This window comes from Mizuhopecten yessoensis, unplaced genomic scaffold (genome assembly GCF_002113885.1).
Source record: "Mizuhopecten yessoensis strain PY_sf001 unplaced genomic scaffold, ASM211388v2 scaffold10829, whole genome shotgun sequence".
In the NCBI taxonomy this organism is placed as follows: domain Eukaryota; kingdom Metazoa; phylum Mollusca; class Bivalvia; order Pectinida; family Pectinidae; genus Mizuhopecten; species Mizuhopecten yessoensis.
The window spans coordinates 1,645,276-1,666,004 of record NW_018408742.1 but is presented as its reverse complement, the minus strand read 5'-3'; the positions used below and the strand labels follow the sequence as shown (position 1 = coordinate 1,666,004).

Below are 20,729 nucleotides of genomic sequence, written 5' to 3'. Positions count from 1 at the left end.
AGTTGCAAAAATAACTGCTTCATTCGTTTTGACTAATTATAAAACATGGGTAATGATAAAAAATAATCCAATTTACCTCGACTGGAGGTGAACGTGATTTATTTAGCTCTCACTTCGGTGATCGCTATATCCAGAATCTATACAGTGCAGTTCGACCACAGTGCTTTTGAAACAATAATATGTAAAATTAATTAGAATATCAATATTTTATCACAAGAATATAATAAGTTAATCTATTTATTTTCCTTGTTAAAAAAATTTTTTTTTAATGGATTTGGTAACAGGATTGAACTTCTCTTAATATGTGTGGTATTTTTTGGTTATACCTACCAAAAACATTTTTTTTTAGGAAATAACACTGAAATGTTTATTAAAATTCATTTGATGTGTTTATACTGTAAATGAAAAAAATGCAGTAACAGCACAAGACTAACCCGACTTTGTCTGGAGTTTTCCTTTTCCAAAAAAATGTGAAAACTTCTGATAATGACGCATTTACAGTCAACGTTGCAATTGACCCTATAATCTTTGTAGTGCTCATATAGGTAATGCTAGTCGCGCGTGTAGTGATGTCTCCTCAAGTTGGGGATTTCCGTGGCTATTTTTAGACGTAAACAAATTATCACAGATGAGAGATTTCCACAAACACTGAACAGGCTTCACACACCGAAATCATAATTTATTTAAACGTAGAAACAAAACATAACGAAGGTAAATATTGAAGAAACGAGAACTGTTCCGCGTCGTCAACAAACATGTAAGGCTACAGTAGGCCTACGGGATTTTGCTAGAGATTTTAAACGCTGGGTCATATCACGGAATTAGATCTAAGTCCGTGGTCATATCTTACATGCATAATTGTGATCAGCAGCAAACATTGATCGTTGTAAAATAGCCATAACCTAGAATATCGTAAAATGGTAGAAATTACTGGCACCAGTCAAAATTTAATCCAACTCACCGCTGCAAGTTGAACCGGATAAGCGGCTAGAACATTTCTTCGTATTTAACGCATGCGCAACAAGCTCTTATCTCAATTCCAGCCTAGAGGGGGTACCCAAATTGGCGCTTGATTACGGGGAAATCGGATCTTCTGGAAAATTCCACGAAACCCCAGAAATGCACCCTATTTTCAAAGCCCTCTTTGGGTCGTTCTGTGAAAGATATCGAAAAACGAAATCTACTGTTTTCTTCAAAATAACTTGGACTATTTATGTTTGGAGTTTCAGTTCGTCAGCTTTAAGCGTTAATTCTCCAGGGTGAATTATACAGAACCTAATGGTCAAAATGCCGATTTTGGCGTGTTTGACCCCAAATATCTTCATAACTAGATTTCCCCCAGATATAACAGATAAACAAGGAGGTAGATCGCGCCGAGGTCTACAAACTTGGGAAGTTTCAGCAAAAGTTATGGAGCCGTTTTTTTCGTACTCAAATCGCTGTTATATGCGGCAAATTAGCTACATTTAGCCGCGTTAACATTTCGTTCAGAGGAACGATAACAGAGTTATCGCCCCTCTAACACTTCATTCCATACTATACACAATTTATGGAAATGTACCTAAATAATGTATGGAGTTTCGCGGATACTCTTCACAGTATTTAAACAAACTTCTTGTTGAAAAATTTAAATAATTATCCAACCCGCGTTCAGCGTGTTGATTGCGTCACCTCTCCTTATGTACCAGGAAGTTAGTTTTCAGTCACAGCGAATATTGCATGTATGACATTGTCCTAAATCAGGCAATTTGTTTGTTTAATCCCTTTATTTTCCCTGTTTCTATTGATCGTTTTACTTTTTCGAACTAAAATCATCATAAGTATTTTGTTTTCAATCTTTTTCATATCAAGGACAAGGGTCAACAATTTTTCCTTTCAAGAAATATCTACGTCGTAGTGTTTAGGGGTTTTCCATATATGCGCATTCGGGAATATTTACATACAATTTAATTTATGATTTATGATTTAACGTTATATAAACCAAACCATTATTCCACGTTCTTTTGTATTTTATTTAAAATAGGAAATGTTCATTAATAAAAAGTAAATGAGAAGATTTAATTTGCCAGGCACAGTATTTATATCAAATCTACCCACATAACAAAAAAGGATATCGTCGTTAGTCTTAGTGGGTCGAATACTTTCGACCGACATTTATAATGTTGATATGACCCATCCTTTTTTCTTGACTAATGTTACTTACAATTGTTTTTATTTGCTTTGATTTTCATCATTAATTTGATAAAGGTTATGTTATTTTATGGGCAATTTCGTCATCACCCCCTCCCACCCATATCGTGAATCATACACATTTCTGACACCATCTGGCTCGATACAGATGATATCCTTCAGTGTATCAGTATGTACTATAGCTATTGACAAATTCATATAAAAATGCTTCTTACGAGATCATATCCACAGTGAATAGGCTCCGGCTTTAGATTCTTAATATAGATAGTCATAATGTTATCTATACAAGTAGGGTAAAACATATTGTCATGCATTATACTATTCCGGTTTGTATTGTAGTACTATTTAGACAGTTTTGTTTTAGCAGATAAAGCCGTGTGCTTGTACTGAATGTTTCTGTATAATATAACGTGTTGTCGAGCAGTATTAATTGAATCCTTGGTTCCACCGTTTAACCTTAACTTTAATAACCTTAAGATGTATTCGACTACACAATTATAAAAGAAAATAACAGAAGCACGCTCCTGAGTTTTTAAGAGATAAAACTAGAGTTATTGAGTACAGCTGTTTTGTATTCCTCATTGTGTCAATTATGGCATCAATATTTCCCCATTTTAATTCGCCTTTTTTGGGAGTGTTCCCTAATACACCCTAGAATTGGAAAATCATACTATGTACCGGGAAACTGTCACAAAGTTTAATTTGTATAATCTACTGGTAAAACCCGTTAATGCGCAATGTTAAATTCGCTTATCAGATGTAGTTACTCAGTAAAGTATGCTGTGCTATTATTTTCACTGATATTCACCCTCATTACGGAGGGTAAATATGGCAAAGTTAAACTGCGGTGAAAATGTCCAGGTGTACAGTATGTCAGAAAAATGCAATGTAGTTTCAGACCATAATAAGTATATGCTATTTGTCGAAACCCTTACACCCTTCATGCCATTTATCTGGTACTTGTGAGAGTATTGTTGTGGTATATGTTATCGTAACGTGGCAAGGGAAGATAATATATGAAAACCATTCCATAACAACACGAAAACTGCTTGAAAATACTGAATATTAACGGTAAGAGGTCTTACGCAATGTGATTAAAACCTGAAATTGCGATTGCTTCTTTTGGAGGAGGTTGATTTGGTAAAAAAATATGGTCGTCTACCTATGACTTTACCCAGACTTTCCTTATGATGTAAAGTTATGGAAACTGAAAAACAGTGTGAGAAACTTTGACGGATAACTTGACGTAGTTGGATTAGGTAAAGCTTTATTGTTATATTTATAGTGTTTACTTCAGTCATCAAGATAGTATTTGATTACTATGTTGGTAGACTGTTCTTAGTCCAAGAGGTGTGCCAAAAGTATCTGTTTTTGGTAGTGGCACGGCTTATAACAAAGACTTACTTACTTAAGTTATTTTCTTATAAATTTGAAATTCACTAATTCTCCTCCTATTTCTGAAATTTAAATAATTAAACGGTTTTTCTGTTAGAAGTAGTTTAGAGCAATTTGGATTTCGACCTTTTTGGCCCCTGGCATCACCAATGAGCCATAGAAGGATGACAAAGCTGTGTAATTTATTTTTAGCAAACTGTCTCCATTACCAAATTTGAAAGATGCTATCAATTGTGTTTGTTTTGCGTTCAGATTGATAAAAGTATATAGATAATACAGCTAATAGAGGGGCATTGTTAATTTCTAATTAGCAGCTTTGACAGATTGTAGGACTAGCAGTGTACAAACATAATGAACTTGATGGTACTCTTAACCTGAAGTTGGTAAGGTTCACAGTTACGCGCAAATATATGTTTGTGATGTGGTGGATTGTAATGTCCCGTTCGCCACTTGAGATGCCTGCTTCTTTACAAACATAATGAGCTTTCCATTTCCGCTATTTCGCAAGGATATAAAATAAACTTGATAGAATGTATGCATTGAACAAGCAACATTGTCAAGTTTTGTTGAAGTGCTTACGTCAATAGAAAGTACTTACGTCAATAGAAAGTGCTTACGTCAATAGAATTACTCAAAATTCAATGTCACTTATCCGTTTGTGAATCATAAATCATGTTATATATCATTTATCAGGTTCTGTATCATTAATCCAATTATATATTTCTTATCATGTTCTAAATTATTGATCCCATTCTATATCACATATCAGGTTTTGTATCATTAATCCTGCTACATCATTTACCAGGTTTTGTATCATAAAGCCAGTTATATATCATTTATCAGGTTCTGTATCATTAATCTAGTTAATATATCATGTACAAGGTTCTGTATAATTAATCCAGTTATATGTCATTTATCAGGTTCTGTATAATTAATCCAGTTACATATCATTTATCAGGTTTTGTATCATTAATCCAATTATATATCATGTATTTGGTTCTGGATCATTAATCCTGTTCATATCATTTATCAGGTTCTGTATTTTTAATCCAGTTATATATCATTTATCCGGTTATGCATCCTCAATCCAGCTATACCTCACGTATCCGGTTCTGATTCATTCACCCAGTTATAGACAGATTGACGCCTTGTGTCGGGCAAGAGCGCACTACTGTATGAAAACATGGAATTATCCGACACCGTTTCGTATCGGAGAATTATGAGGTGCTTACAACAAAAATCTACTATACAACTAAAATTACCTCGCGTATATTGATACATTGATTATTTATTGATCCAAATCCGTTCTTATTATCACAAACAGCTGCTTAATTCCGTCATTAGAGTCCTCGGTATTCAATCGTTTGAAATTTCTAAATTGAGCGAACGCCATTTTGTAGGCCATGGGATTGACAAATAAACAAACCGAACTGATTCGGACCGAATACGGAAAATAATATTCTTGTTTTGAAGTTTTCTGGACCGCCTCTTTGTATTGATAAGTCACAGGTATAATGTATTTCTAAGATAACCCTATAGATTTTAGATATAGTATTTGAAATGTTTTAGGGAAAATACCATTTGCAATTAAGAGGACATTTTCGACATTCCACTAATCAAGTTTAAAACACCAATGTTGCTTTTATCATACAAAGTCTTAATTGTGTCAGTGAGGATATAAATACATTTATTAATATATTAATAGTGAGATAAACTGGGTGCAGGAGACGTTGGAAAGACTTATGAATCACACATAGAAGAAGGTGTTATCTGGTCCAGATTTTGGAAGGTGTGTCACGGTGTTTTATTGGTGCAAGCAAAATGTTATGCATTGTTTATTGGTGTAAATAATGTTACAAATTGCTTAGCCTGAGATAATGACTCCCTAATAAGCCAAGGAATTTATATTGATTATTTCAATGTGGATACGTGTAAACACGCACCTCTAGCATCACCTGTCAACACTTTCTGTATTTAAAAACATGTCACAGCTGTTTCAGATCCATTCGGCTAACCTCGGCTGATTCCGGTATCTTTCATCGTAGGTACGGAATCTGTCGAGATGTGACGAATTGTTTCATATCCAAACCTACTTCTAACCCATTACGGGCCAATCATGTCTAGAGTTAAATGCGTTACTTCCTAACATACCGACGATATATTTAGGGGCGGAGCTATGTCTATTCATAGTAGTTATCAAAAAGGTAACACGGGAATACCCTTTACCTTAAATAGCATGTACATACGTGTTGTAGTGAAGACTTAGATAAAGGAAATGTTACAAATAAATTATTTTTCCTGACTTAAGTATCAAACAAGATATTCTATAAAGAACACCCCATAGTCTAGTTTTAACCCATATAAAAACCATCAACTAATGCGTATTTCAAATACTAATTTCTTATTTGTACATGAAATCTTGGTTGTTAATTAATAGCATATGCAGGGTTAAATGAGGTCAGTGTTATTTCTATGTGTACCTATATGGAGATATACTTGTGTCGCATTGCAGCGTCAACCCTGACCTTTCGTATGATTCTACCTGCCGACACATGGCACCATCTTTTGGCTTCACTGCACTTGCGCACTAAACTGTATGCGTATTTCTCAACAGAGAAGACTTCTTCGACTGTCATATACTAACATCACCATATCTTCCAGGTATGTATTTGTTTAGCAAACGTACTCCGTGACAGACTAACTTATGAAGTTTATAGATATCATATTGATACATTGTCCTGAAATAACTCACTGATGATCTAGCAGGTAAAACCCAGTCCACACGGTATTTTGTCACCCAACGTTAGTCAGATGGCCCTGCCTATGCAGATATAGTACACCTATTAGTGCGTCATTGGCTCTGCGAAGCTCCCTTTGGTATGTGAATGTATGCATACATAGCTGGTTTTGTAGCCAACTTCTGTGGGGTGTGCACATTCGATAAAACACCTGATGTTAATATTTTTAAAGTTTAAAGGAATCGTAGGAAGTTACCATGGACACCGAATTATTCAGCCATTGTTATAAAAAGCAGTATATCTTGTTAATTGCTAACTAGTAAACAACTCGTAATATTTCACTTACACCATCAATATGACACAATGGCACGCCTACCGAATATAATCTGTGTAACATCTTACGTGTCAATTTCCTAGTCTCTCTGAATTCTCCTGTTCCCAGCTTTCTGTCACTTATTCAATATATTAAATTAGCTTATGCGATGTAATTACTCAGTAAAGTATGCTGTGCTATTATTTTCACTGTCATGAGATATTCACCCTCATTACTAAGGGTAAATATGGCAAAGTTAAACTGCGGTAAAAATGTCCATGTGTACAGTATATCAGAAAAATGCAATGTAGTTTCAGACCATCATAAGTACATGCTATTTGTCGAAACCCTTACACCCTTCATGCCATTTATCTGGTACCTGTGAGAGTATTGTTGTGGGTATATATTATCGTAACATGGCAAGGGAAGATAATATATGAAAACCATTCCATAACAACACGAAGTACTTGTCAAAACTGCTTGAAAATACTGAATATTAACGGTAAGAGGTCTTACGCAATGTGATTAAACCCTGAAATTGCGATTGCTTCTTCTGGAGGAGGTTGATTTGGTAAAAAATATGGTCGTCTACCTATGACTTTACCCAGACTTTCCTTATGATGTAAAGTTATGGAAACTGAAAAACAGTGTCAGAAACTTTGACGGATAACTTGACGTAGTTGGCTTAGCTAAAGCTTTATCGTTATATTTATGGTGTTTACTTAAGTCATCAAGAGAGTATTTGATTACTATGTTGGTAGACTGTTCTTAGTCCAAGAGGTGTGCCAAAAGTATCTGTTTTTGGTAGTCGCACGGCTTATAACAACGACTTACTTACTTAAGTTATTTTCTTATAAATTTGAAATTCACTAATTCTCCTGCTATTTCTGAAATTTAAATAATTACACGGTTTTACGCGCCTCTCCTTCTGTTAAAAGTAGTTTAGAGCAATTTGGATTTCGACCTTTTTGGCCCCTGGCATCACCGATGAGCCATAGAAGGATGGCAAGCTGTGTAATTTATTTTTAGCAAACTGTCTCCATTACCAAATTTGAAAGATGCTATCAATTGTGTTTGTTTTGCGTTCAGATTGATAAAAGTATATAGATAATACAGCTAATAGAGGGGCATTGTTAATTTCTAATTAGCAGCTTTGACAGATTGTAGGACTAGCAGTGTAACGGTCCTAACTTAGACCATTGCAGTGTCTGGTTAATGCTATGGTTTTGTATTTTTTTCTCAAATAATCATTTTTGAAACAAGACTAATTCTGTAAACTTATCGACACTTGTAATTTTTGAGGATCATTTCTTTAGAAAAAGACTGACAAATTACATAATACTGACGATGATGAAAATACTGATAAATGATATTATTTGATTTTCACTTGATGGTACTCTTAACCTGAAGTTGGTAAGGTTCACAGTTACGCGCAAATATATGTTTGTGATGTGGTGGATTGTAATGTCCCGTTCGCCACTTGAGATGCCTGCTTCTTTACAAACATAATGAGCTTTCCATTTCCGCTATTTCGCAAGGATATAAAATAAACTTGATAGAATGTATGCATTGAACAAGCAACATTGTCAAGTTTTGTTGAAGTGCTTACGTCAATAGAAAGTACTTACGTCAATAGAAAGTGCTTACGTCAATAGAATTACTCAAAATTCAATGTCACTTATCCGTTTGTGAATCATAAATCATGTTATATATCATTTATCAGGTTCTGTATCATTAATCCAATTATATATTTCTTATCATGTTCTAAATTATTGATCCCATTCTATATCACATATCAGGTTTTGTATCATTAATCCTGCTACATCATTTACCAGGTTTTGTATCATAAAGCCAGTTATATATCATTTATCAGGTTCTGTATCATTAATCTAGTTAATATATCATGTACAAGGTTCTGTATAATTAATCCAGTTATATGTCATTTATCAGGTTCTGTATAATTAATCCAGTTACATATCATTTATCAGGTTTTGTATCATTAATCCAATTATATATCATGTATTTGGTTCTGGATCATTAATCCTGTTCATATCATTTATCAGGTTCTGTATTTTTAATCCAGTTATATATCATTTATCCGGTTATGCATCCTCAATCCAGCTATACCTCACGTATCCGGTTCTGATTCATTCACCCAGTTATAGACAGATTGACGCCTTGTGTCGGGCAAGAGCGCACTACTGTATGAAAACATGGAATTATCCGACACCGTTTCGTATCGGAGAATTATGAGGTGCTTACAACAAAAATCTACTATACAACTAAAATTACCTCGCGTATATTGATACATTGATTATTTATTGATCCAAATCCGTTCTTATTATCACAAACAGCTGCTTAATTCCGTCATTAGAGTCCTCGGTTTTCAATCGTTTGAAATTTCTAAATTGAGCGAACGTCATTTTGTAGGCCATGGGATTGACAAATAAACAAATCGAACTGATTCGGACCGAATACGGAAAATAATATTCTTGTTTTGAAGTTTTCCGGACCGCCTCTTTGTATTGATAAGTCACAGGTATAATGTATTTCTAAGATAACCCTATAGATTTTAGATATAGTATTTGAAATGTTTTTGGGGAAAATACCGTTTGCAATTAAGAGGACATTTTCGACATTCCACTAATCAAGTTTAAAACACCAATGTTGCTTTTATCATACAAAGTCTTATTTGTGTCAGTGATGATATAAATACATTTATTAATATATTAATAGTGAGATAAACTGGGTGCAGGAGACGTTGGAAAGACTTATGAATCACACATAGAAGAAGGTGTTATCTGGTCCAGATTTTGGAAGGTGTGTCACGGTGTTTTATTGGTGCAAGCAAAATGTTATGCATTGTTTACTGGTGTAAATAATGTTACAAATTGCTTAGCCTGAGATAATGACTCCCTAATAAGCCAAGGAATTTATATTGATTATTTCAGTGTGAATACGTGTAAACACGCACCCTTAGCATCACCTGTCAACCCTTTCTGTATTTAAAAACATGTCACAGCTTTTTCAGATCCATTCGGCTAACCTCGGCTGATTCCGGTACCCTTTATCGTAGGAACGGAATCTGTCGAGATGTGACGAATTGTTTCATATCCAAACCTACTTCTAACCCATTACGGACCTGGTATGTCTAAAGTTCAATATCTTTAGGAGCGGAGCTATGTCTATTCATAGTAGTTATCAAAAAAGTAACACGGAAATTCCCTTTACGTTAAATAGAATTAGGATAAGGGAAGATGTACAAACATGTACACACGTGTTGTTTTGAAGACTTAGATAAAGGAAATGGGGTCTTCGACAATCATATACTAATATCATTATATCTACCAGGTATGTGTTTGTTTAGCAAACGTACTCCGTGACATACTAACTTATGAAGTTTATAGATATCATAATGATACATTGTATAACGATAGTATAGCAAAGCGTTTATATTGCTATGGTTACATTAAGCTGTATATATATGACGTATATCTATATGGGTCAAGGCAGTGATTCTGACAATGTAGACAATATGATGTTGTCAAACATTCGAAGCAATCTGCTCCTTTATCGAAACACAAAAAAGCCACAATACTAGTAATATTACATTACATAAAAACATTATAGGATATAGCTCCTCAGGTAGCATTATTTCTTTGACACATGACGTGTATCTAAACATATATGGGTATATCTTAAACGAATCTTTCCAATGGTCTAATTTTAGAGGCTAACTCTACTTATATTGTATACAATGATATTACGTAATTTAAAATACACTACAGTTTTAGTTTTTAGATGATCATAATAAAGAGTATTTGTGTACAGGAATTTATCATGTATTATCAGTAAAAATAGTGATATACATGTGCATTTTTATATCAGTTTACATCTTCCAGTTAGTCTCAAGGTAAGTTCACACATTGATGTGCACATACTTATACATGGAATCGTCCTGAAATAACACCTAATAATCTAGCAGGTAAAACCCAATCCACACGGTATTTAGTCACCCAACGTTAGTCAGATGGCCCTGCCTGTGAAGATATAGTACACCTATTAGTGCGACATGGGCTCTGTGAAGCTCCCTTTGGTATGTGACTGTATGCATACATAGCTGGTTTTGTAGCCAACTTCTGTGGGGTGTGCACATTCGATAAAACACCTGATGTTAATATTTTTAACGTTTAAAGGAATCGTAGGAAGTTACCATGGACACCGAATTATTCAGCCATTGTTATAAAAAGCAATATATCTTGTTAATTGCTAACTAATAAACAATATTTCACTAACACCATCATTATGACACAATGGCACGCCTACCGAATTTAATCTGTGTAACATCTTACGTGTCAATTTCCTAGTATCTCTGAATTCTCCTGTTCCCAGTTTTCTGTCACTTATTAAATATCCCTAGTCTATAGATCTGTCCTTATTATATATACAGTGTTACCTCCCCTTAATTTCGTTTTGGATGTATCTGTTACACAGTTTAACCAGGATATTTTAGTTGACCGGCTTGCTCAGTCTGTTAGAGCGTTTGTAAAGAAATCTAAGTTCATGCTTTGAATCCCGGTCTAGTCCCTGTAAACTATAACAATCAGAACACTGTCGTTGATTATATTTGACTAATTTACATGTTTTATTTATTAATAAAGTCCCGCAAGATATGGTTTTCTTTTCATTTTTTTTTTAAAGTCATAGTCATGCCGACCAAATCGGTATCCGGTCACTGACGCAATTATGACACATATAGTTAGCAGCCCTGCAAATAATATCATGACAATGTGTATGTTTTTTGTAGTAAAATTATTATAACCGTTATTTCTATGTGATGATACAAAATAGTGAGTCTGATAAGCAAATGTATATACATGTATCAGTGCTATATAAAGTAAAGGGTATTCCCTTCTTTCAGTGCTATATAAAGTAAAGGGTATTCCCTTCTTGCAGTGCTATATAAAGTAAAGGGTATTCCCTTCTTTCAGTGCTATATAAAGTAAAGGACCTGAGGAAGAGAAGTATGTGGTTAGCATTATTGAATGGAAGTGGAATTGATGAATTCAAAGACAAATCACACCCGTATTATATCTCGATGTGAATGTATCGTATCCCCTTTATGGAGTGAGACATTTAAACACGAAAAAAGGTCACCAATACTTATAGTACTGTAGCAACACGTCTGACGTAGTGTTACCAACTGAATCTGTGATTACGAGCATGTCAGGCAGACGGGTGAATTGCATCCAATATCAAGTTATTTAGTCAGATTTCAGTAGGACATCTCTAGTTTGATATTGGGTTTTCTTAATTCATTTATTTGCTTTGTAGTGTTCGTAGAAGAAAATCAACATGCAGACATCAATAATGAATCTTCAAATAGTGATAATGGGAATTTACTTAGCAAACAACTTTCAAAGTGTGAGTATGTCACAAGTAGCTTAAAGACACAAGCAGGATTAAGCGTATTAATAATAATATCACGTAAAAGTAAAAGTATGTTAATATATTCTCTTTTAAGCCTGAAATTTACATCAAAATTAGTTATAATATCATTTTGTTGAGATGAATGAAAGAAGAATAAGTATGAATGTAAATTCAACACTATTGAGAGGAATGCCATTTTGATTGGAACTTAAAACAAATTATATTCGTAACTTTGCTTTTTTCTGGTTTCTAGGTTTTGCCTCAGACATGCGATTTCGTAGGTAAGTAAATTACACCTCTAACATTTTATTAGAATACGACTTTTACTCGTGTAGGTAAATAATTCCTATTTTAATGGAATCGATGATACTGGTGTTTGTGTCCCGGTGGTCGGGTATAGTGTTATGGTTGTGATATGTCAGGGATATTGCACTTCAAGGTAGTTACAGAATTGCCTCAACAGTGGACACTGATCTCAGATGACCTTTGCTGTTTTAGGACGACCAACCATACACAATTTTTTTCACCATTTTGATATCGCTATCCTTGATTTGCAGTTGTTTTTTGTGGTTGAATAAGATATTAATATCAAACAGACGCCTATATTGCTGTAGTTATGCTATGTTTTTGTACTTTCTTTTGTCCCCCCGTACATTATGTTGTATGTTTACTTTTCTAGATGAAACCGTCCCTGTAAAACAGCCAGATGGACGCATCGTTTGTGAATGTGATAGATCCAAAGGATATATAGGGCCTACTGAGTATGCATGCTCGTTTGTGGAATGCCTAAATCACATGCTACCGGATGACGACGGTATATATCAACTCAAATTTACGCGTTTTCTTAACAATACATTTATTTACGAACTACTAACTTATAACAACTACCATAAAACCACTGCTGAAATGTGATTGGTTATTTGTTGATAACATTTTGTTTTATTATTTAATGCTTGTACATTTCATATTATTCTCTTAGGAAGGTTTCTGGAACTTTTACTGAAGCAATATCTTACAGAAATGGCTTTACACCAAGGCATTTGATAATACTCTATCTTTTGGGTTGCAGCAACTTGTCAATGTATAGATGACTTCTTCAAGAGAGACGGACAGTGCATTGAAAAATCAAGGTAAACTTCATCAATTATTACGTCTATTGTTACAAAGAATAATAGGACACAGCCTGAAGTGGCACATTCAGTTTCATTTACAATGTAAAGATGCCATAATTTGGTTTATCATTTGTTATTTAAAACTTAAAATTATAGTCATACAAATTCAAAATTAGGTGGATAAAGTTCTGGGAGGAAGATTGATCATACCATTTTGTTTTTGTTTCAAGGTGTAAAGCTGATGAAACAATACTACACAACGGGAGTCGTTATGACGACAGAAAATGCGGCAAGAACGTTCCAGGTGAGATATACAAACATCTATACGTACTTTAACTTGAACTGGAATGGTAGCCTGAAAACCTAGTATTGTAGTGGTTTTCTCTGTTTTCATTAAAATGAACTTCGTCCATATAAATCCACTATTTACTTTAACAAATTGGATTTTTCAGTGAATATACGACACCCACCTTTAGTGGTTATATCAGATGTCAAATCTACCTCTGCCAGTCTGGAAGTATTCCGTAATGCAAATGAGACTGGTGTTCAGACCGTCACTTTCATCTTTAAAGACCTCAAAGAAGACTTACAGCAACAACGTGTTATCGAAACCAAGATAGGTGCGTCTGTCCTTCGTTTTTATTCTATCATTACTTAAGTATGGTCATATTTCACACACATCAAAGAGGAAAGAATCTAACGTTTTGTTTTTAAACACATTTCGGCAACAATGTAGGCAGTTTGTAATGAGAATACTTGTCAAGTCTGTTTATGGTTTTTCCTCTCATATTTTATGACTTTGGCAGAATTACTTCTATTTTGTTTTAAAGCATTAACATGGAAACACAGGTACCAGATATATTACAACAACAAGGGCGTTGTAGTTTGATTACGAGGCGACTAAGACTTATTGTCAACGTGTTTCGTTCTAAAAACGTTTTAATTTTGTAATGTTAATCGAATACAATTTTTGCATATGAATAAATATAAAACGTGGTAGTTATTAACCGTTGGGCATACGTAAATTACAAGATTAGATATATAAGATAAATCATTAAATACAATAGCTTGCAAAAGACGATAGTCGGTACGTTCCTTCTGAAGATATATCTTTTTAACTTTACCAGGTGAAACAGAGTTAAAAGTCAGCGCCATCATTACTGGTCTAGCTTCTAACACATCCTATCGGGTTGAGGTCTTGACTTCCGATCAAGGTGGTACGAGTGACCCCGTCATATTTGTTCTGCAGACAGAATTACCAAGTACGTATGCGATATGTTTTCTAACTTTTTATTGTATGTTTCAAAGAGTTTTGACAAAGCAAAGTGTGCTAAGACAACAATTTTGCATGATGCCTCTTTTAGGATCTTCTTTATGACAACAATTTGCATGATGCCTCATTTAGGATCTTCTTTATGACAACAATTTGCATGTTGAAATCGTAATAACTACCTTTGAACTCCTCATGACCGTTATTTTGCATGTTGAACTCATGATGCGAACCTCTTCTTCTACTTCAAGGTTTATTTCTATATTCTAAGTCGTGGTGTTACTCTGTAATTAATTTTATGATATTATGCATAATTCTTAAACTTAATTTAACTTCATTTACTGTAAAAAAATAGGTAAACTTCACGAAATTAACCTTCGTAATGTTTTAGTTCTAACTTATTTCATAATTTCTTTGCCCATCTTTTCCACATTTAACATTTTTTATGGATAATATAAATCTGATATTATATAGTTTAAAATGTTTGTTTTTCTTTTAATTATAAATGTATTTTTTCTTTCTTTCTTAAAGTAGTCCGTTTACGAGCTGCTCCTTTTGTAAAGGTGATAGAAAAGGACCAAGTCTCGTGTACACTTGAGGTAACTCCAGACAAGGAACTAGACTCAGGTAAAATTGCTTTGACCTTCAGGAACCTCACCGACAATACGGAAGGACATATGGAGAAAGATATAGGTAAGATATCTTTGTTCTGTTCATGCTTTTCTCTTCCTTTCGTTCGTCATGACGAACATAAATTTTCCTATCATACATTCATATCATGATTTTCTTTTGGTAAACAAACGGTAAAAGCATGTTTTCGAAACATCAAAGTTCCACATGCAGACAACTTGTATGTAGTAAAATGCTGAACAATGTTGGTTGATTATATTTTAGAGAAAGGCAAGACAGTAACTTTATTGAAAGTGACAGGTTTGACTGCAAACACATCCTACCAGATTGATGTGAAAACTGACGATGTTTCGGGACTTAGTGAATCAAGGCAGTTTCAGGTACAGACAGATGCCAGTAAGTATCAGAAATTACTCAGTTCAAAATGTTGTTGGCATGTACGATATACGTGTTTGAGCCTCTTGAGAGCTCCAATGGAAAGTGCTCGTGATTTTATCTATGAGAGGAACTGGCGTAATTCGGGTTTATGTTCAATAAGGCTAATGTATTTTAAAAGAATGACAAGTAAATGTGATTTGACATAGGATGTGTATATTGAAAGATACTGGTTTATTTTACTATTACTAACTAGTTGTTGTGATATTTAGTTTAGTTTGAGTCAAGTCTTATTACAAGTATATATTACAATATTCGATCTAATAAGAGCACTATTGGCAGATTAATGAAGTTTAGCAACGTTTTAAAGGGATTTGATTAGGCGCAAAAATCCTCTTTCCAAGAAATATGTGTTCATTCGCTTATAGGAGCATGTGCGTATATCTGGTGGAATATGGTACTCGTGAAATATACGTGATTTCCATATATTTTTTGTAATTCAGATCGGAAACCTGAAATGCAAAATGACGAAGAAAACAGCAGCCTACTAATGTAAGTATTTATAATGCAAATATGGATTGAAGTTTGTGAGACAGGAAGATGATAAAAAAAAAGAACATTAATGATCACGGCCTTTCAATGTACCAAAGCTCTTCGGGAGAATATTATAAGACCGAGGGGTGTAGGAGGTGTATTCCAGGGGTTTCCAAATTTGAAAAACCTGAGGATGGAAATTTCCTATCCCACAACCTTGGGCATGAAGGAATATTTTTCTCTCATTCCAACATCTAAAATAAGCACAGAAACCATGAAAATTGGTTTGGACTGTTTACCATTTTTAACAAGAGATCCCAGAGGGATCTTGGCGCCCACCTTTGTACCACCTTAATTAGTTCTTTGTCAGTTCGATCTTTTCTCTTCTTTCCTCTAATATGTTTGATCGAGTCATGTTAACAGTAAATGCACCTTGAGGTAACTTTTGATCTAAACTTAATACTGATGTGTATGAAAGCCAACCTTCAAAGTGTGTTTGTCATTTCACATATTTACTAGTACAGTACTTAATGTAAAAGAAATAGAATCGATCATTGCAATTTGAGAAAGATTTGTTTAGTTCTTCTTTTAATCCATTTTGTTTTTATGATCAGTCTCAAAATATCGCATACACAGCGAGGGATCAAGGAGAACCTACATATAAAATTTGAGAAAGATCCCTCTAGTACTTCTTGAGAAATAGCGATAACAAACTTTCAATATCAAAATCAAAGATGGCTGCCTGTCGGCCATGTTGTTTATCCGATCAGTCTCAAAAGTTGCCCTGCACAGCTAAGGACCAAGGGGAACCTACATATAAAATTTGAGAAAGATCCCTCTGGTACTTCTTGAGAAATAGCGATAACAAACTTTTACTATCAAAATCCAAGATGGTTGCCTGTTGGCCATGTTATTTATCCGATCAGTCTCAAAACTTGCCCTGCACAGCTAAGAGCCAAGGGGAACCTACATATAAAATTTGAAAAAGATCCCTCTGGAACTTCTTGAGAAATAGCGATAATAACAATCTTTCACTATCAAAATCCAAGATGGCTGCCTGTCGGCCATGTTTTTTATCCGATCAGTCTCAAAAGTTGCCCTGCACAGGTAAGAGCCAAGGGGAACCTACACATAAAATTTGAGAAAGATCCCTCTAGTCCTTCTTGAGAAATAGCGATAACAATCTTTCACTATTAAAATCCAAGATGGCTGCCTGTCGGCCATGTTGGTTATCCGATCAGTCTCAGAAGTTGCCCTGCACAGCTAAGGAACAAGGGGAACCTACATATAAAATTTGAGAAAGATCCCTCTAGTACTTCTTGAGAAATAGCGATAACAATCTTGCACTATTAAAATCCAAGATGGCTGCCTGTCGGCCGTGTTGTTTATCCGATCAGTCTCAAAAGTTGCCCTGCACAGGTAAGAGCCAAGGGGAACCTACACATAAAATTTGAGAAAGACCCCTCTGGAACTTCTTGAGAAATAGCGATAACAATCTTTCACTATTAAAATCCAAGATGGCTGACTGTCGGCCATGTTGTTTATCCGATCAGTCTCAAAAGTTTCCCTGCACAGCTAAGGACCAAGGGGAACCTACACATACAATTTGAGAAAGATCCCTCTAGTACTTCTTGAGAAATAGCGATAACAATCTTGCACTATTAAAATCCAAGATGGCTGCCTGTCGGCCATGTTGGTTATCCGATCAGTCTCAGAAGTTGCCCTGCACAGCTAAGGAACAAGGGGAACCTACATATAAAATTTGAGAAAGATCCCTCTAGTACTTCTTGAGAGAAATAGCGATAACAAACTTTTACTATCAAAATCCAAGATGGTTGCCTGTTGGCCATGTTGTTTATCCGATCAGTCTCAAAAGTTTCCCTGCACAGCTAAGGACCAAGGGGAACCTACACATAAAATTTGAGAAAGACCCCTCTGGAACTTCTTGAGAAATAGCGATAACAAACTTTCAATATCAAAATCCAAGATGGCTGCCTGTCGGCCATGTTGTTTATCCGATCAGTCTCAAAAGTTTCCCTGCACAGCTAAGGACCAAGGGGAACCTACACATACAATTTGAGAAAGATCCCTCTAGTACTTCTTGAGAAATAGCGATAACAAACTTTCACTATCAAAATCCAAGATGGCTGCCTGTTGGCCATGTTTTTTATCCGATCAGTCTCAAAAGTTGCCCTGCACAGGTAAGAGCCAAGGGGAACCTACATATAAAATTTGAAAAAGATCCCTCTGGAACTTCTTGAGAAATAGCGATAACAAACTTTCACTATCAAAACCCAAGATGGCTGCCTGTCGGCCATGTTATTTATCCGATCAGTCTCAAAAGTTGCCCTGCACAGGTAAGAGCCAAGGGGAACCTACACATAAAATTTGAGAAAGATCCCTCTAGTACTTCTTGAGAAATAGCGATAACAATCTTGCACTATTAAAATCCAAGATGGCTGCCTGTCGGCCGTGTTGTTTATCCGATCAGTCTCAAAAGTTGCCCTGCACAGGTAAGAGCCAAGGGGAACCTACATATAAAATTTGAAAAAGATCCCTCTGGAACTTCTTGAGAAATAGCGATAACAAACTTTCAATATCAAAATCCAAGATGGCTGCCTGTCGGCCATGTTGGTTATCCGATCAGTCTCAGAAGTTGCCCTGCACAGCTAAGGACCAAGGGGAACCTACACATAAAATTTGAGAAAGATCCCTCTAGTCCTTCTTGAGAAATAGCGATAACAATCTTTCACTATTAAAATCCAAGATGGCTGCCTGTCGGCCATGTTGTTTATTCGATCGCTCTCAAAAGTTGCCCTATCAGTCTCAAAAGTTGCCCTGCACAGCTAAGGACCAAGGGGAACCTACACATACAATTTGAGAAAGATCCCTCTAGTACTTCTTGAGAAATAGCGATAGCTAAGAGCCAAGGGGAACCTACATATAAAATTTGAGAAAGATCCCTTTGGAACTTCTTGAGAAATAGCAATAACAATCTTTCACCAAGGGGAACCTACATATAAAATTTGAGAAAGATCCCTTTGGAACTTCTTGAGAAATAGCAATAACAATCTTTCACCAAGGGGAACCTACATATAAAATTTGAGAAAGATCCCTTTGGAACTTCTTGAGAAATAGCAATAACAATCTTTCACTATCAAAATACAAGATGGCTGCCTGTCGGCCATGTTGTTTATCCGATCAGTCTCAGAAGTTGCCCTGCACAGCTAAGGAACAAGGGGAACCTACATATAAAATTTGAGAAAGATCCCTTTGGAACTTCTTGAGAAATAGCAATAACAATCTTTCACTATCAAAATCCAAGATGGCTGCCTGTTGGCCATGTTGTTCATTCGATCAGTCTTTAAAGTTGCCCTATACAGCTAAGGACCAAGGGGAACCTACATATAAAATTTGAGAAAGATCCCTCTAGTACTTCTTGAGAAATAGCGATAACAAACTTTCACTATCAAAATCCAAGATGGCTGCCTGTCGGCCATGTTGTTTATCCGATCAGTCTCAAAAGTTGCCCTGCACAGCTTAGGACAAAGTGGAACCTACATATACAATTTGAGAAAGATCCCTTTAGTACTTCTTGAGAAATAGCGATAACAAACTTTCACTATCAAAATCCAAGATGGCTGCCTGTCGGCCATGTTGTTTATTCGATCACTCTCAAAAGTTGCCCTGCACAGCTAAGGACCAAGGGGAACCTGCATATGAAATTTGAGAAAGATCCCTTTAGTACTTCTTGAGAAATAGCGAGAACAAGAATTGTTTACGGACGGACGACGGACAGAAGACGGACCACGGACGCAGGGTGATTTGAATAGCCCACCATCAGATGATGGTGGGCTAAAATTATAAATCTCCCAGAGCGATTTTGACGAAAACGAATCTGTCAGCGTTATTAAGCAAACCCCATATCTGCAAACAAAAAATGCCCAGAAAATTAATCTCATCTTTCTAACGTGTACGGTAAATATATCGTAAAAGGTTTTAATTTCATCACGTCGCCATTTCCGCATTGCGGCAAGGGACTTTTTAGAATTCGTGACGTTACATCATTGTTTAGCTATTGTGACGTCACATCACGTGAAATGGGGTGTAAGACATTTCATACATCCCTTTCTTACCCTCGATAGCTCTATCTTTTACACACAGAGTTGAGAGAAATATGCTTTCTTACTTTGTGCCGCTAGTTATTTTTTTCAAACCCCTAAGTGATGCAAAGCGTTGCATAGGTTTGATCTGTAAACATTTTGTCCACTTCCGGTGCTTCCCCATGCGTGAAAGCCTTCTGGGAAATTGAGGCAAAAACATTATGGTAAACTCTTTCATATCCGTATTTATAACATTACAACAGTGAATATTCCGTTTGACAAGTGCATATCTAGATGTCACTCTTATTCTTATTATTGTCCAATCAGAATGGTACTTTCCTTTTATTGCAATGATTTTCAAGTTCAGATGAAACGACGGCAAAATAGGTGGCTGTTTTGCTCCACATTTACAACATTCATTATGATATTTACGTAACTACACCACTGATATCATTTTTGTTTGGAAATCTTACCAGATAAAAGCAACAAAGGGCAAAATTGCATTGAGATTCCCATTCAAAATGGCTCTCTGCATTATTGTCAAGCTTGACGTTATTAAAACCAAGCGTCAAATAGTACGCTTCAAATTCCCGCACTTTTCTGATTTACATGTAGTTCACCAATTCAAAACAAATATGT

At 35.4% G+C, this 20,729-nt stretch overlaps 1 protein-coding gene across 11 annotated transcripts in view; it reads left to right on the top strand.

Annotated features, from left to right (window-relative positions):
• The window catches only part of LOC110462748, a 38,527-nt gene that overhangs the window by 7,097 nt on the left and 10,701 nt on the right, over positions 1-20,729 (top strand). For 10 of the 11 annotated variants that reach the window (XM_021516885.1, XM_021516891.1, XM_021516893.1 and 7 more), the window contains exons 2-11: positions 11,971-12,060; positions 12,320-12,347; positions 12,746-12,880; positions 13,136-13,196; positions 13,409-13,482; positions 13,631-13,798; positions 14,306-14,440; positions 14,980-15,141; positions 15,343-15,474; positions 15,957-16,005. In XM_021516885.1, coding sequence (XP_021372560.1) covers positions 11,992-12,060; positions 12,320-12,347; positions 12,746-12,880; positions 13,136-13,196; positions 13,409-13,482; positions 13,631-13,798; positions 14,306-14,440; positions 14,980-15,141; positions 15,343-15,474; positions 15,957-16,005 — 1,013 coding nt within the window. In that variant the 5' untranslated portion in view covers positions 11,971-11,991. Of the gene's footprint in view, positions 1-6,158; positions 6,247-11,970; positions 12,061-12,319; positions 12,348-12,745; positions 12,881-13,135; positions 13,197-13,408; positions 13,483-13,630; positions 13,799-14,305; positions 14,441-14,979; positions 15,142-15,342; positions 15,475-15,956; positions 16,006-20,729 lie in introns of those variants that run through there. The other variant, XM_021516884.1, reaches the window with a different exon arrangement.